The sequence below is a fragment of the Lepus europaeus genome, chromosome 22 (assembly GCF_033115175.1).
Source record: "Lepus europaeus isolate LE1 chromosome 22, mLepTim1.pri, whole genome shotgun sequence".
Taxonomy (NCBI): domain Eukaryota; kingdom Metazoa; phylum Chordata; class Mammalia; order Lagomorpha; family Leporidae; genus Lepus; species Lepus europaeus.
This window is the reverse complement of record NC_084848.1, coordinates 4,138,746-4,155,636: the sequence shown is the minus strand read 5'-3', so window position 1 is coordinate 4,155,636 and position 16,891 is coordinate 4,138,746. Positions and strand designations below refer to the sequence as shown.

At 55.6% G+C, this 16,891-nt stretch overlaps 1 protein-coding gene across 4 annotated transcripts in view; it reads left to right on the top strand.

The window, feature by feature from the left end:
- EML1 (EMAP like 1) overlaps positions 1-14,714 on the top strand; it is a 175,278-nt gene extending 160,564 nt beyond the window's left edge. For all 4 annotated transcript variants that reach the window (XM_062181106.1, XM_062181105.1, XM_062181108.1 and 1 more), the window contains exons 16-22: positions 272-339; positions 2,234-2,322; positions 9,606-9,703; positions 9,784-9,871; positions 11,283-11,378; positions 12,494-12,624; positions 13,212-14,714. In XM_062181106.1, coding sequence (XP_062037090.1) covers positions 272-339; positions 2,234-2,322; positions 9,606-9,703; positions 9,784-9,871; positions 11,283-11,378; positions 12,494-12,624; positions 13,212-13,337 — 696 coding nt within the window. In that variant the 3' untranslated portion in view covers positions 13,338-14,714. The remainder of the gene's footprint in view (positions 1-271; positions 340-2,233; positions 2,323-9,605; positions 9,704-9,783; positions 9,872-11,282; positions 11,379-12,493; positions 12,625-13,211) is intronic.
- Positions 14,715-16,891: the final 2,177 nt, after the last annotated feature.

Below are 16,891 nucleotides of genomic sequence, written 5' to 3'. Positions count from 1 at the left end.
GGGGTCAGCATCAGGAGTGGGTTACACAAACCCCAACCTGGAACCAGAGTCTGCCCTCATTTGTCTTTTGTCTGGTTGCTGTGGGAACATGAAGATATAAGAGGAAAAGATAAAACCTCTAAAAAATGAAGGTGGCAAGGAGGCTCCATTTTCCTCTCTGGGGAGGAAAGACTTTGCGAAGACGGCGTCGCCCTGAGCAGTCAGAGCTGTGTGTTGTGTGCTGCAGTGCTGTATCGGGCCATCGATTTACACTTCCTTTACAACATTTTAGGATCCAGCTCAGTCTTCTGGTTTTCATCCTTCAGGGTCTGTGGTTGCCGTTGGAACACTGACCGGGAGGTAAGTTCAGACCCGCATGGCCGCGCACAGCTCACGGCAAGAGGCCGTGGTCTGTTTCCCCAGGGCTGGGCACAGCTTCTAGTGACTTCTGAGAATGAAGTCAAGACTCAAAGACAGAACTCACGACAGTGGTCCCTGCCGTTCTGAGCCTTGGGACAAATCTGGGGAACGCTATGGGCCCTCCTATAAACGTGCTCTCTACCCTTCCCCTCCCTCCCTCCCTCCTTCCCTCTCTTTCTCTCTCTCTCTTACACACACACACACACACAGCGTGGGGGACACGTCCCAAGACCCCCAGTGGGTACCCAGAACCTGGACGGAGCCGAGCCCAAGGTACCCTGTGTTCTCCCTGTACATACCCACCTGTGAGCAAGTAGGCCTGGCAGGGGGTTAGCAACAACAGCTAATAATAAGCTGGAGCACTTAGCACTACGTGGTCTAATAGCAGTCGGCTGTGGCCGCTCTCTCCCTGTCTCTCTTGTCGTGATGTGAGATGGCACAGTGCCTGCCCAAGGAGAGGAAGTGAGGGGGGCGATGGAGAAGAGCAGCATGCGATGGAACACCTAGGAATCGCCGAACTCTGGGACTTTCCATTTGATACTTAGGACCGCGGTTGACTGTGGGTAACTCGGACCACGGGACACAAAGCTGCGGAGGAGGGAGGGCTGCCCCTCCCCCTGAGCGCGGCTCGTTATCTGGCTCTGGGTGGCTCCCCCAGAAGCTGAGCTGTTCAGATTCTGTCAGGACTGCAGGGGAGGCATGAGGAGGGAGCAGCCATCGGCGAGTCGTAGGTGGCGGCATCTCAGGAGCTGGAGTCCATGTAGCAGCCGGATTCTTCCGGAGAGCGTGCGCAGTGACACGCAGGAATGCACGTGCATGTGCTCATGCACACATGTGCACACGTGCACACACACGTGCCATAGCCCGCCCCACCTTTCTCTGAGACAGTTTATGCTCTGCCTCAGCAGGCTCCACGCTGGTGGAAGGGTATCGCTGTCACCTGCTGATTCGTGGTGGTGCGTGCTGACACGCTCGGGGTCACGGGCAGTGTCCTAGGATGTCCCCTCCGCCCGTGCCTCCGTATTCCTGGTCCCCAGCCAGGCTCAGCTCCTTTTGCTGTCAGTTTAACAGGACGTCCCAGATGCTTTCTAGGCTGCCCCCCAGGACGGTTAGACAGAGCGTTAAAAGTAAGCAGCTGTTAAAGGGGCAAGGAATCAAAGCCGAGGCACGAAATCGGATTCCAGTGGGGACGGAGGTCCTGGCGAGTGGGCACAGGAAGGGCCAGAGGGGGAGTCCGTGTCTTGGTGTGAAATGGCGGCAGCAGGGAGCCCCCGTGTCTTGTCACCCCTGGGCTGCCAGGTCCCACCCATTGCCTCCACCTAAGGATGTGAGGGGCAGGCGGCTCAGTCATCCCGACATAGGGCAGCCATCGGCCAGTCTTAGGTCCTAATCAGAGTGCACAGAGACTTCCACGTCTGTTGTAAGTTTGCCTTAGCACCAAGCTCCTGAACGGCTGAGGCAGCTGGACACAGGTTCAGCTCCAAAAACAGCTCCCTGCTCGTCTTCTCCCAGGCCCCTGTCCTCTCCTGCCCCCTGCTGGTTGCCCTCGAGCAGGTGCCGGAGGACCAGACTCTGGGACCGGCCTGCCTTGCCCTGGGTGAGCTCTGGCAGGTGGTCCTGGGCATCCTCCGTTTTCCTGCCCCGGGCTCTCCCTCCGGCCACAGCCTTGGGAGGTGTGTGTGTAGGTAGCTCCGTGTCGCAGAGCTGGGAAGTTACAAACACAGAGTGCTGGTGAAGCCCTCGCGGCGGATTTGGTGGGCTCAGTGTCGCTGCAGCGGCCTGGCTGCTTCTCTCCACTGGAAGCCTCACTGTGCTTGTCTCACCTTTGCCACAGGTGGTTTGTGTTCGACACGGAAACGAAGGACCTGGTCACTGTCCACACGGATGGGAACGAGCAGCTGTCTGTCATGCGGTACTCACCAGGTTAGAACCCCAGCCGGCCCGGCTCTCAGATTCCCTCAAAATGCAGAGTCGTGTGCAGGTGCTGTCCAGAAACTCCCTCACAGGCCTCCTCAGGCTGGGTTTAAGTCACACATGCACTTGGGGGTTCTCTTCCTCCGTCGGGTCACTCCGCTCGGGTGTTTTAAAAATTTGTGAACCCCCTGGACTAGTGACCCCGCCCCACCCAGGATCCACCGTCTGCCCCTCCTCCCATGATCTGCCGGAGCAGCTCCCAGGCCCTGGTCTTTTCATCTGTTAATAGTGTTTTATGCAGCTCAAGATGAGAACTTACAAGCTTTATTGAGAGAATTTACACACAAGAGTTTACCCATTACACGTGTGCAATTTAATGATTCTTAGTAAATTCATGGAGTTGTGCAGCCAGCACCATAACCCAGCTTTAGAACCTATCCATCACCCCAGGAGGCTTCCTCCGTGCCCGTAAACGATTCATGTGCACCCCATGCCTCCTGTCTCTGTAAGCTGCCTTCTCCCCGTGGATATAAACAGAGCCGGACAATACGTGGCCTGTGGCTTCTGGCTTCTCACAGTTAGGGTGATGCTTTTGTGGTCGGCGTGTGTGTGTGTGTGTGTGCGTGTGAGTAGTCTGTTCCTCTTCAGTTGCTGGGCAGAATTCCATTCTTTGGGTAAAGCACGTTCCGTCAGGTGACAGAGCTGTGAGCTGCTTCTGGTTGTGATTGTTGGGAATGAGGCCACCGTGTGCATCCTGGTGTGTGTGTGTCTTCCTGTGCACTTTGTCTTTCGGCCCCCTTGGGTGAATTTATGTTAGCATTTCTGAAACTACAAGCTGTGCTTTGGAGTGGCTGTGCTGTTTCATAGTGGGTGAGGGTTCTGGTATCTGCATGTCCTCACTTTGATGGACTTTTTATTTTTTTTAAGGTTTATTTATTTATTTGAAAGGCAGAGTTACAGAGAAAGGTAGAGCCAGAGAGAGAGAGAGAGAGAGAGAGAGAGAGGTCTTCCATCCGCTGGTTCACTCCCCAAATGGCTGCAACAGCCAGAGCTGTGCCAATCCAAAGCCAGGAGCCAGAAGCTTGTTCTGGGTCCCCCCACATGGGTATGGGGGCCCAAGGACTTGGGCCATCTTCTACTGCTTTCCCAGGCCATAGCAGAGAGCTGGATCAGAAGTGGAGCAGCCAGGACTCAAATTGGCACCCATATGGGATGCTGGCACTGCAGACTGGGGCTTTAACCTGCTATACCATTGCACCGGCCCCCTTAATTTTCAAGCACATTTTGATAAAATCTGATTCATCAATTTTATCTTTTATAGATCACATTTCTGATATCATACCCAAAATCATGAAGATTTTCTCCTATGCTTTCTTTCAGAAGGGCTGTTGTCTTGGCCCTTGCATTAGGTCTGTGGTGCATTTTTTTTTTTTTTTTGACAGGCAGAGTGGACAGTGAGAGAGAGGCAGGGAGAAGGTCTTCCTTTACTGTTGGTTCACCCTCCAATGGCCGCCGCAGCCGGTGCGCTGCGGCCGGTGCACCGCGCTGATCCGAAGCCAGGAGCCAGGAGCTTCTCCTGGTCTCCCATGTGGGTGCAGGGCCCAAGCACTTGGGCCATCCTCCACTGTACTCCCAGGCCATAGCAGAGAGCTGGCCTGGAAGAGGGGCAACCGGGACAGAATCCGGCGCCCCAACCGGGACTAGAACCCGGTGTGCCGATGCGGCAGGTGGAGGATTAGCCTAGTGAGCTGCGGCGCTGGCCCTGTGGTGCATTTTGAGCTACTTCTTGTGCACAGTGAGAGGTAAGAATCAGGTTATTTGACCTCTCTTGACTCATTTATTAGTTTTGGGGTTTGTGTAATTTTAGGATTCTTCCCTTGGTACAGGATCTTGTCACAAAGGCAGTTTTCCTTCTTCCTCTGCAGTCTGGGTGCCTTTAGTTACTTTTTCCTTATCGTGTTAGCTAATAGCTCCAGTAAATGTTAAACAAAAGTTCAAGGGCAAGTCCCTTGCCTTGGCCCCAGGGAGCACAGGGAAGGCGTAGGGATAAGGATGCCCTGTGGGAGGACAGGCACTGAGCCTGACAGTGAGGACTCTCACACCCCATCCTGAAGTGCGTGGACTCAGCTCCCTCCCCTGACTCCACCTTCCTGCTAACACAGACCTGGGAAGCAGTGATGGCTCCCGGAACTGGGTTCCTGCCACCCCTGTAGGAGGCTGAGATGGGGTTCTCCCAGCTTCAGCTGTGGTGCAGCCCCTGCCTTTGCAGACATTTGGGGAGTGAGCCAGTGACTGGGGGGTGGAGTGCTCTCTCTCTCTCTCTCTCTCTCTCGCTTTCTCTCTTTTCCTGTCTCTATACATCTAAAATTTTTTAAAAAAGTTTATTTTGGGGGCTGACATTGTGGCTAAGTTTGTTAATCCGCTGCCTGAGATGCCAGCATGCCATATGGGTGCCAGTTTGTGTCCCAGCTGCTTCATTTCCAGTTCAGCTCCCTGCTAATGCACCTGGGAAAGCAGCAGAAGATGGCCCGAGTGCTTGGGCCCCTGCACCCCCCGGGAGACCCACAAGAAGCTCCTGGCTCCTGGCTTTGGCTTGGCCCAGCCCTGGCTGTTGTAGCCATTTGGGGTAGTGAACCAACAGATGAATGATTCTCTCTCTCTCTCTCTCTTCCTCTCTCTCTCTCTCTCTGTCTCTCTCCCCCCAACTCTGCCTTTCAAATAATTAAAAATAAGTCTTTTTAAAAAATGTTTATTTTAGAACAAGGAATTTTGAAATCTGCATAGTTTTCTCATGTACATTTTCCACACACTTATTGAAGACCCTTGTATGCGTGGATTTCAAAATATTTTTGCACCAAAATTTAGTTTTTCATCCCATTTTCAATGAGCTTTTTGAAGCACCTTCGTGTGTGCGTGTGTGTGTGCGTGCATGCATGTTTATATCTATTCAAGCTATATATAACTACAGGTAGAACAGTTTATGGCTAGTGCATTCCACTCAGACTGACTCTTGAGTTGTTGTGAACTGACCTGTATTCCTGAACCTTTATTCCCTGTGAGCTAGCATAACAGGTTGTTCCAGGATCATCTTGTACATTTAAAAATTTTTTTTTATTTGTTTGTATATATTTGAAAAGCAGAGGGAGAAAGAGGGAGAGACAGCAGAAAGAGAGAGAGAGAGAGAGAGAGAGAGAGAGAGAGAGAGAGAGAGAATCAATCTTCTGTATACTGGTTCACTCTGAAAATGCTGGCACCTGCTGGGGCTGGGCCAGGTCGACGCCAGGAGCCAGGAGCCCCATCGGGACCTCTCACGTGGGGGCAGGGACCCAAGGACCTGAGCCTCCCCTGCTGCCTCCCAGGCTGCACATTGGCAGGAAGCTGGAACCAGGATGGAGTCAGGACTTGGATGCAGGCCCTGTGACACGGGCTGTGGGCCTCCCAAGTGGCATTCTGACCACTGTGCCCAAGGCCCGCCCCCATGTGCTTGCCTTAGACGTACCCCAGCTGTTTCTCCCAGGTGCTCGCTCGCAGTCCGTTTTGTGCATGAACTGAGGCTTGGAAATGACAGGGTGGAAGCTGGGAGCTCTCACTGCTACTGGGTGGGTGTTTCTAAGGCTTTGCGTTGCGTGACTGGTTTAGAAAGTAGCGTTTTTCTGTGATGTGCAGGACACCTGGCAGTGCTGACACTCTGGAAACTTGTGGCTTTGGTCCACGGAAGTGCGTGGCCGAGGCTGAGCTCCACTGCCCCCTGGGCCCTCTCTGTTCGACAACTTGGCGGTGTCGTCTCTGCCTCGTGGTAGGGCTGTGGTCTCCTGCTCTGACAGGAAGAGCACCTTTCACTTGCCTTTTCCTGTGTCTGAGCAGAGTTCAGGGCCTCTCACCCAGCAACCTGGGGACCAGGTGCACTTGACCCAGGATGCATCTGACGCGTGACCTCTGAACTGTTGTGTTGCTTTCTGCTCATTCTAGCCCATATTCTGCCTCATCATCATTTTCTTAGTTGTTTGGGGCCTCTTCCGCCTGCAGGAGGGCCTGGTCTCCAGCATCTGTCGCCTGCCACCGCCAGCAGAGCCTTTGGGGACTTTCCAGGTCTTGTCACTGACACTGATGACTGCTCCCTGGAGACCTAGGGGCTCTTCCTATCAGGAGCTGCGACTCTTAGGCTTCTGGGTCATGGCCGGGGGCCATGGAGGGCCCAGGTGAGAGCTTGGCCGGGGCCAGGCACGCACGTTTGAATCCAGTGCCCTTTTCATTAGCGAGGTGACCTGGTCAAGCCAGACAGCAAACTGTCTGGAGGCTCCACTGCAAGAGCAGGCGTGGCTATGCTGACCGTGGGCAGTAGGCAGGTGTCACAGGTGATGTCATCAGAACTGTGCTGGGTGGGGGACGCAGACCCTCGGGGAGTGACCCAGAATCCCATGGCCACAGAGGTCGCACTTGTTGCGCACTGTATGCCCAGCTCATGGCACAGGGTTGACTCCAGGGTGGATGGTCAGTAATGCTGACCACATCAACATGTTCAGAACCCACCACAGTGCACCTGCCCAGGGCAAAGCAGCACGGGCTCGGCAGCGTGCATTCTCTCCTTGTGCACAAGACTTCCCCAGCACCTAGGCTATCCCTTTGTGGGCTTCTTTTTAGATTCCAATGTTTGTACTCTTTAGACCACAATAGGAGAAAATGCTCAAACACAGGCTGTTGTGGATGTGGAACTCCAGGAGCCCACGGCCAAAATCCCAGCCTGAAATATAGCCCACCTCCCAGTTAGCTCCCAGAGCCGTGGGACACTAAGAAAAGTCACGGCTAAATTATGAGTGCTCCGTTCTCATGCCCTCAGGCTCAGGAGGGCTCTGGATGCCGGCTAGCTTCTACAGGAGAAGCTTCATGGGTGGTCCTCCCTGGCTGCGGGGCGGGACCAGGGAGCCCCCAGCCCAGCCCCCCGCTGTGGGTGACTGCTTCCTTTACACTCTTTGGCTTGGGTAGACGCCAGTCCAGATCCACAGGGGAGGAGTGTGGACAGCTGAGCTTCAGGAAGGCTGCTCTGTAAATCTTTTAAGTCAATGCCAGGTGTGCAGGGGGCCAGAAAGTTACCTGGCAAAAGTGAACCTACAGACAACCTTCCCGTCATTTCTTGGTTCTGTGAGCGCTTGGAGGGAGGGCCAGGTTTCAGCTGTCATGGAGTCAGGGGCCTGCCTGGGCTGTGCAAGGCGGCAGAGCCCCAGGGTGCACAGTGGCTTCACCCAGAGTGGGGGATCCTCTGGCGCTCCGAGAACTGGGAACCAAGAGCATCCCCACCGCCATCTGGTATCCATCAGCTGTGCCTTATTAGCAATTTTTTATTTATGAAATATGTTACATAAGATGGTCTCATGCTAGCAAGCTACTGTTACGTGGGTTTGTTTTGAAACCACAGGCAAGTGTGATTGTTGGCCAAGTGCCGGCCCCTCCTCCATTCCTTAGATACAGAAGTGTAGCAGTGATGATTCTCCTGCTAACCTGCACGTCAGGAACCTTCTAGAGCACTTTATGACTGGACAAAATGGAGTTTTTATTGATTTAAAATTGTATTAATTTTTGTAGAAGAACAGAAATAGGAAGACAATAATTTCAATTTCATGAAATCCAACTGCACATACTTGGCCTGCCTCTTCTGCTTTAACCCATGTAACTAGGACAAAAATCCACGCATGAAAAGACAGACCCGAGTGAGGGCCGGGGCAGTGGACCACAACCTTACACCTGTTCACTCCTCTGGCCCACATCACTGTTTGAGATGTGAGTGTTTTCTGCTTGGACGACAATGGATCAGAATCACACTCACTGGTGTCACTTCTGGCATCAGATCCTCTGCCTCTGCCCAGCCCCTGCCCCCTAGCCTGCCTCTTGCCCCGGCCACCTGGTGCCCCCACATCCTGGGCTGTTCCCCCAGCAGGTGCAGCAGCCTGGTCTCTGAGCAGCAAATCCCGGTGCCCTGTGTGACAAACGGGCCTGCCCAGCAGCAGCCCAGCCGCCCCAGAGACCGTGCTGTTCTGCCACCTGCAAGCTGTCCCCCTCCAGGTCTCACTTGTCATTTCAGGCCCTGGTAAGGTGAGCACGGAGGCTTCCCGATCCGTGGGTGGTGTCGTTCCCACCTGCACTGTCCTGGCTCTGTCCCCTCCAGCAGGCTCCTGAGCCTCCGTTCCCTCTTTGGCAAAGCCAGACTCGCGGCTATCCGCTGTGCGGTGCTGCTGGGCTGGTGTAAGATCTGTGTGCAAGCCCCCAGTCAATGGAAACCAATCAATAAAAAAGGCCCCCGGGGCAGGTGTTTGGCCTGGCTGTGAAGCCACTGGTTGGGGCCCCCAGCCCATGTTAGAGAGCCTGGGTTCAAGTCCCGCTCTGCTCCTAATCCCATCTTCTTGCTACCATGTACCCTGGGCGTTGACAGGTGAGGGTCCCTGCCACCCATAAGAGACCTGGATTGGGCTCTGCGGGCGCTGAGGGGAGTGACCCAGTGGATGGGAGCCCCGCAGTCTCCCTGCCTCTCCAGTGCATAGTGGAACACAGACCCCAGCTGTCGCGCCTCTGTCCTCTCAGGGCCCGGGCTCTGCTCGCGTATCCTTGGGAGTTCTTCAGCTGCTTTTTGTTTTGCACCAAAACCCAACTTATCCCAGTGGAGGAAGTTTCGGAAACGTCAGAGTCTCGGAGCGAGCCGGGGCACGCGGCTCAGTGAGTTAGATGGGGAGGGCAAGGTATGGGCCAGGAGGAGACGGCGCTCCCTGGGGCCAGGGGCCGTCCGGGCCTCGGTTGCATCTGGCCGCTGGGCGGTGTGTCCACTCACCACGGCTGCTGGGTGCAGATGCTGACTGCGTAGGTGTCAGCTTCCTTAGGCCCTTCTCACCCAGGTGGGCTGATTTCTAACTTCCTGCCTAGCAACAGCGTTTGGGGGACGGGGTGGGAGGACCCATGTGTGCAGTGGGGAGCGTGTTTTGGGGAGGCATGTTCTGGGGGACACCGTGGGCCTGGCTGAGGAGCCGGGTCTCACCCTTCAGTGGTGGGCACAAGGCTGGCCAGGCGAGGGTTCTCTGAGATGTCCTGAAATTGGGCACAGGGAGTTTGTCAATCGCCCGAGCTTTGTACTGTAGCCTGGAGTGTGTTTTCAAAAGATCACTCAGGAAGGGGCCTAGGACCCACCTGAACGCAAACCGTCCTCTTTGAGGTCATTGCGAACACTGGCTGTTTTGTCTGAATCTGTGGGGGCAGCGGCGCCGCCCCCCGGAAGCAATAAAACGAGACACCGCTCGTTGCTCTTGCAGACGGGAACTTCCTGGCCATCGGCTCTCACGACAACTGCATCTACATCTACGGGGTCAGTGACAATGGGAGGAAGTACACGCGCCTCGGCAAGTGCTCCGTGAGTGTCTGCTGGCCCCGGCACCCCTGCACGCCCCTCGCCGCCAGGTGACAGAGGCTCACCCGGCCTTCTCTCCCCAGGGTCACTCCAGCTTCATCACGCACCTGGACTGGTCCGTCAACTCCCAGTTCCTCGTGTCCAACTCCGGAGACTATGAGATCCTCTACTGTGAGTAGCAGCCCGCCCGCCCGGCCACGTTCCCGGCTTCACCATCCAACCCTCACCAGCCCCTGTCACCAGCCAGCTCTGGGCTCACAGGGCATGAGGAAGGCTCGGCCTCACCCCTGCCCACCTCGAGGGGCCCTGCAAAGTGCACTGCTCGTCACCCTCTCCTCTCACTGTGCAGTGCTCCTTCTGGTTTATCCCCATCTTACAGATGTGAAAGTCGAGCCTCAGATACAGGCCACCGGCTTGGGAGCCAACGGGTGGGCAGGAAGGCACAGTCATGGGATGGGTGGGTGAGGCAGTGTGGCAGGTGCCAGGGAAGACGGCAGCCACGGGGTCTCCCTCTCCTGCCTCCCCAGGAGTGATGGTTTTCAGGGACAGCTGCTGGCTCTAGAATCTCACAGTCTTGCCCCCCAGCCAGTGAGAGCTCATTTGGGGGACACGTCAGAGCTGGGAGGCATTAGGCACTTGGCAGGGTGGCTTTCCATGCCCTGTGCTCCCAACTCCGGAATTGAGGGGACTGTGGGGTTGGGGTGATCCCGGAGTGTGTGTGTGTGTGTACAGTGGGTCTGTGTGGGACTGTGGGGTTGGGGTGATCCCAGGGTATGTGCATGTGTGTGTGTGTGTGTGTATACAGTGGGTCCATGTGAGACTGTGGGGTTGGGATGATCCCAGGGTGTGTGCATGTGAGTGTGTGTATACAGTGGGTCCATCTCGGACTGTGGGGTTGGGGTGATCCCGGGGTGTGTGTGTGTGTGTGTACAGTGTGTCTGTGTAGGACTGTGGGGTTGGGGTGATCCCGGGTGTGTGCATGTGTGTCTGTGTGTATACAGTGGGTCCATGTGGGACTGTGGGGTTGGGATGATCCCAGGGTGTGCACATGTGTGCGTGTGTACAGTGTGTCTGTGTGGCACTGTGGGGTTGGGATGATCTCAAGGTGTGTGCGTGTGTGTGTGTGTGTGTACAGTGTGTCTGTGTAGGACTGTGGGGTTGGGGTGATCCTGGGTGTGTGCATGTGTGTCTGTGTGTATACAGTGGGTCCATATGAGACAGGGGGTTGGGGTGATCTCAGGGTGTGTGCACATGTGTGCGTGTGTACAGTGTGTCTGTGTGGGACTGTGGGGTTACATGATCCTGGTGTGTGCATGTGTGTGGGCATGTGTGTGCATGTGTACAGTGTGCCTGTGTGTGCCGGGCAGCCGGACCTCCAGCAGGGTGGGGAGTACCTGGGGCCCAGGGCATGGTCCCAGACAAGAGAGGCTAGCCTGTGGGACACAGACATGAAAGAAGATGAGCTAGGGCTTGAGCTTTGTCCAGGGCAAGCCGACAGCTGCCGGGCCAGTGGGTGCTAGGGCACTCAGGGGAGCGCCAGGGGCCTGAGTTTGGGGGTGACCAGACTTCTTGCCTTTTCCAGGGGTCCCCTCTGCTTGTAAGCAAGTCGTCAGTGTGGAGACCACGAGAGACATCGAATGGGCCACGTACACCTGCACTTTGGGCTTCCACGTGTTTGGTAGGCTGGGTTCAGGCCTCACGTGCGTCTACTCTGAGAGCCTGCAGCCTCGGGCGCCGTTCTTGTCCCACCACACCCCGCGCTGCTCAGGCAGAGCCGGCCAATGGCTGGGATGGCCTTCGAGTCACTTTGCTGCATACACCCGCGGGTCCTGAGGGAGCTCCCCAGCGCTGCCACCATGGCCTCAGTGGATCAGACGGCGCTCTCGGCACGCTCACAGATCACTTGTCGGGCTTGTTACAACTTTTCAATCCAGAAACTAAATATTTCACTCCTTCCCAGTTCAGCAAAGGAATATATTCACAGACGACCTCAAATGAATCAACACAGTTCAGGGGAACCAAAAGGCAGTACTTAGCATCCCATGCATAGGAGCCACGCGCCGGGAAGTCGGTGCCAACTCCCAGGTTTCTCGGGAGCCAGCACACTCCCATTTCCTGCTGTTCCACGCGAGACCCCCACTCTGCCCCAGAGCTGCCAGCAGAGCAGCTACTGTGCCTCCTGCTGCTCACGGCCGTGAGGGTTTCCCAGAGCAGTGGTCGGAGGCGTTGCCCACTCCTGCTGCCCCGGCCGGCATTCCAGGCCCCCTAGCCACAGGGGAGACCTCGGGGAGCAGGCGTCACGGCCATGGATGACGGCGGCTGCAGGCACACACGCAGCCAGGGCTAACGAGTCCTTTAGAGAAAGTCTCTCGTGTAAAGAGTTACCCAGAAACAACAACAGCAGCAGCCATGTGAAGAAACTGCTGGCCAGAGGCCAGGGAGCCCCCGTCAGGCCCTCTGGGGTGAGCTGGAAGCACCAGGTCCATATCGGGGGTCTCTAGCACGCTCTGTGCTGCAGCAGCCAAAAGGGGCCCCCAAAGAAGTGGGCAGCCCAGAAAGCTGCACCGCCACTCTCGTGGCGGACAGCGGCATTGAGCGTGGCAGGGAGCCCTGAGAATGGCCCCGGGGTGGCACCGGGAGGAGAGGCCGAGGCCGAGAGCCTCCTTTTGGCGTCTGTTCCTCAAGCCTGGGATGTCAGACAATTCTGTTTTCGTGGCAGCTCCATGGCCAGTTTCTGTGCTGGGTGGCCAGGGGCTGTGGTATCTCCAGTGGTGTTTGTGGTCTCCGTTCTAGGAGTGTGGCCAGAAGGCTCGGACGGAACTGACATCAATGCCGTCTGTCGGGCCCGCGAGAAAAACCTGCTGTCCACAGGCGACGACTTCGGCAAAGTGCACCTCTTCTCCTACCCATGCGCTCAGTTTAGGGTAAGGGAGCCAACTCCCCACCCCTCACCTGGGCCCTGCACTCAGGCTGTGGGTGAACAGGCCAGCCCCAGACACCCACGTGACCCTGTTATTGGCGATCCCCAGCACCCTGGGAAAAGCCCGCCACGGCCCGGCCTGCAGAGCCCCCTGGAGACCTCAGCAGCTCTCCGGGCCTCCCTCCTTCCCCTATACCCTCACTCCCTCTGCTTCAGCCCTGCTGAGCGGAACCCGCCCTGTGCCTGGAGCGCCCTTCCTCACCCTCCCTGAACCAACTCTCTTTCCCTGGGACGCCCCAGCCCCAGCCCCCAACCTCTGGTTTGCACCCCCATTAGGCTGCCCCCCAGCCTGGCACGGTCCCTGGCACTGAGCACAATCTCAGCTGTGGGCAGGTCCTTGGCTCATGTCTGCCGCCCTGCAATGATGGGACCGGGAGAGCCTTGTTTCTAGGTCCCTCTGGGTGCTGGGCACAGAGCAGGTGCGCAGCTGGGTGCTGCTGAGTACCGGGAGGAGTTGAAGCACTCCGCAGTCTAGAACTCAGGCCCTCTGCCACTCCTCCCTGTCATTCTTCCCTCCCTGTCACTCTTCAGGCTCCAAGCCACATATACAGCGGGCACAGCAGCCACGTCACCAACGTGGATTTCCTCTGTGAAGACAGCCACCTCATCTCCACAGGCGGGAAAGACACCAGCATCATGCAGTGGCGAGTCATTTAGTCCCCGCAAGAACAAGGGCCACCCAGCGCGCCCCGGACGCTCAGACTCGCGCTACACTTGGTCACTGTGATTTCTGTTTTGTTAAAAAAAAAAAAAAAAAATCTTACAAACCTCAGGAAAACTATGCCCTCTGCCAGTTACCTTAGCTTAGGCGTGACGCACGTGGCGTCACATCAGCGGTGCCGTTCTCGCTTTTCTAGAACAATCTACGAAACAGTGCACGTGAACACAAAGACAGTTCCAAAGTTTCTTCTTTGATGATGTCAACAGGAGGAACTGGTGTAACCTTAGTTATCTTTTGTATGAACTCTTCAAAAATGGTCACAGAATGCCTTCTAAAATATTGTACATACTCTCTCCTGTCTCGCCACCACACTTGCTAAGCCCAATATTTATGTTGCTGATGACGATAAGGTACTGAACCATGATCACTGTTGATGACTTGGTCCTGGGAGAAAAAGTCACTCGGGAGGAGACCGAATCGCTGATTTGCACAGCCGAATCAGGAGACGCACAGATAGGAGACTTCATTTGCTTACATTTTTCTAAGGTTTTGTAAATCCTCGCTCTGGGAGACTGGCGAGAAAGGGGTCCTCTTCTACTCCCGGCTACCCTAAATATTTCGGCAGGGTATACGGGTGTCCCAGAACTCCAGCCACCCCGCCCTGCCCACCCACACACAGTCGGCCTCGTAACACCGCCGTCCAGTGCCCCCTCTGCTCCCGATCATGTGCTCCACTGCTGGCGAGACGCTCGGCCACCTCCCTCTGTATATTAACGGGCATGCTATGGTATTGTACTTGTATAGGATCTTAGCGGTTCATAATAAAGACACATGGCTAGGCGTTGCTGTTCTCCACCATGGACCCTGTGCGTTTGTATCTTGCGACCAACAGGCCAAGTCGGAAAGAACTCCGGAGCGCGCCGCCAGCCGCGGAGGGGAGAAGTCTCCATGGCTCTGCCAGGGACCGAAGGCGACTTCTTCTCCTGTCTGTGGTGCGGGACGGCTCCTTACAGCACGGAATGAGGCCTCACCCACAGTGTGACAGATTGGGATTTATTGTTTACACTGGGCCGTGTACCTTGGACTTTTAAATAGAAGAGAAATAACCAGACTTCAGAACACTTGAAGACTGTCCCCGGGTCTAGGCAAGGTGATGCGCTGGATTTTCTGAACTCTGCGGCCCTGGTTGCTTAGTGGCTGTTTCCAGGCCACCCGGAAGTGTCCCCCCGCATCTCCCGCAGGCTGTGGAACAGGCACCTGGCGACGGCGTGGGTCCTCAACAAATATGTGCTGTAACCGAAATAAAATCTGCAAAGTGCGTTTCTTTTGGACCTATCTTCATGAAAATATATAAATTAAACTATTTAAAATTAGATGTGATTCACACTATATTCTCTTTCACATCCAGGGGTTTTTGTTTTGCCCCCTTGGGTCACTGTCACTTGCAAAGCAGCTGTGGTTTGCATCTGGCAGGGAAGCGTCCAGAAGACACGGCTCTAAGGAATTTGGCTTAATTGCCATACCCAGCTGTTAGCGGACTTGGCTTCTTACATACTGCCAAAGCCAATCATTTTTAAATCAGCAATTGAGGGGAAAATAAGACCAGGGAAAGGGAAAAGGACCTGTTGCTGACTTAAAAGTCAGTGAGATCTACTTGTATTCCTACATAAAGTATTTGTCAGATCTTTTATTTCTAGATATTTTCACTTTTCCAAACACTTGGGCCATCTTCCACTGCTTTCCCAGGCCATTAGCAGAGAGCTGAATTGGAAGTGGAGCAGCCGGGATGCAAACTGGTGCCCATATGGGATGCTGGCACTGCAGGTGGAGGCTTAGCCCACTACACCGCAGCACTGGCCCCAACTGCCTACAAGCAGTCCAGAATTACAGGTATTTATGATTTGGTCATTTAATTCGTAATGTGGAGAACGAAGAGCACACACCATCGTGCACCGGCTCCCAGCAAGCAAGGCCCACGACCTCCAGGAGGCTCCAGGGAGCCCAAGGTAAGCCCTGCCTGCAGGAGTTCCAGCTCCCAGGGGTCCCAGCTGGACCGACTGCCTCCTCCGCGTGTCTCAGGATGGACACAACACCTGGGAGCTGGGGAGGGGGGAGGGCAGCCTGCTTGAGGTCCTGCTTGGTCACGTGTGCACCCTGCACTCGGCCAGCCAAGGGAGGGTGAGAAGGGGATCTTGAACACAGAATCTGAGCTCACATTGTGCATGTGCTGAGAACAGATTTTGTTATTTAGGCCTAGGACAAAAGGAGGCACCTTGGCACCCATGAAATGGATGAAGAGGTCATTATCAAAGCTTTCAACTTCACTTAAATGTAGCCACCTGCTCCCTGTGCGCCACCTAGTGGTGGCAAAGCAGAACACAGTTTTCTTGCTTCCTCCACGCTGGACTACTACTCCCTGGATGCCCACGACAGCTGGGGCTGAGCCAGGCCAATGCCAGGGGCTAGGAACTCCAAAAGGATTCACCATGTGGGTGGGTGGTAGGGACCCAAGTATTTGAGCCATCCCCTGCAGCCTCCCAGGGTGTGTGTGCAGGAAACTGGATTGGAAGTGGAGCAGAGACTCTGCTATGGGATGCAGGCATCCCAAACAGTGAATTAACTGGACCCAGTACCTGCAGGGCCTGTGTTTTGATGGACCTTTCTCAGGAGGGCTTCCAGAGGCTCTTGGACAACCCAACACTGCTGGTGCATTCTCGCCTGAAGCGTCCGGGCCTGGGTAAGGAGTTCTGTGTAGATGGCTACTCGCTCCTACAACTTTTAGGGGCAGTTACTCCCTCCTCACCAAATCTGCACCAGGAAGTTCCCAAAACCCCACCATGACAGGCTGAGGTCCCACACTGCAACACTTTAGGCTGCCCCAGGAGGCCCTCAGAGCTGCGAATCTCTCTCGGGCACACATTGTCTCCGGAGCCACGTGCCTGCACGTTCGGCAGCTCAGGCACAACTCACCTGCTCACTGCACTGGTGCCTCAGTCTGCACTAAATTCATCCACTTCTCCCCACAAGCCCAGGACTCCATGCTCCCACCTGCCCAAGCCAGGACCGGAGACCCTCCTCTCAACCTCTCTCCCTGACCCACTGCCCATGTCCGCAACCTGCCAATAATAGCACTTCCAACAACATCACTCAGAGAGTACTTTCCCACGCCAGGCACGGTCAGAGCGAGATACATAACCACTCCACCAGTGCTCTCAACAACCTCCTGCCCTTTCCACAGAGAGGTCAATTAACTTGCTGAGGGTCACACAGCAAAACAGTTGGGATCTAACCCATGTGGTCAGGCTGCAGAGAGCACACTAACCTCTGCCCTGCTCTGCCTCTCCAGCGTGAGGGTTCTGCCCCCACAGAGGCCACGGCGTGCGTCCGCACCGTCTCTCCGTGGCTGCTGCCTCTGCCTGGCTGGCCACCGTCACTGCTGGCCCCAGTCTTGCTGGCCGTTCTCCAGGCGGTGTGAGGGAGCTGCGGACAGTAAATCTGATCGTGTCACTCAGGCTAAAAGCTCCCGAGCTGCTCTCGAGAAAAAGCTGCT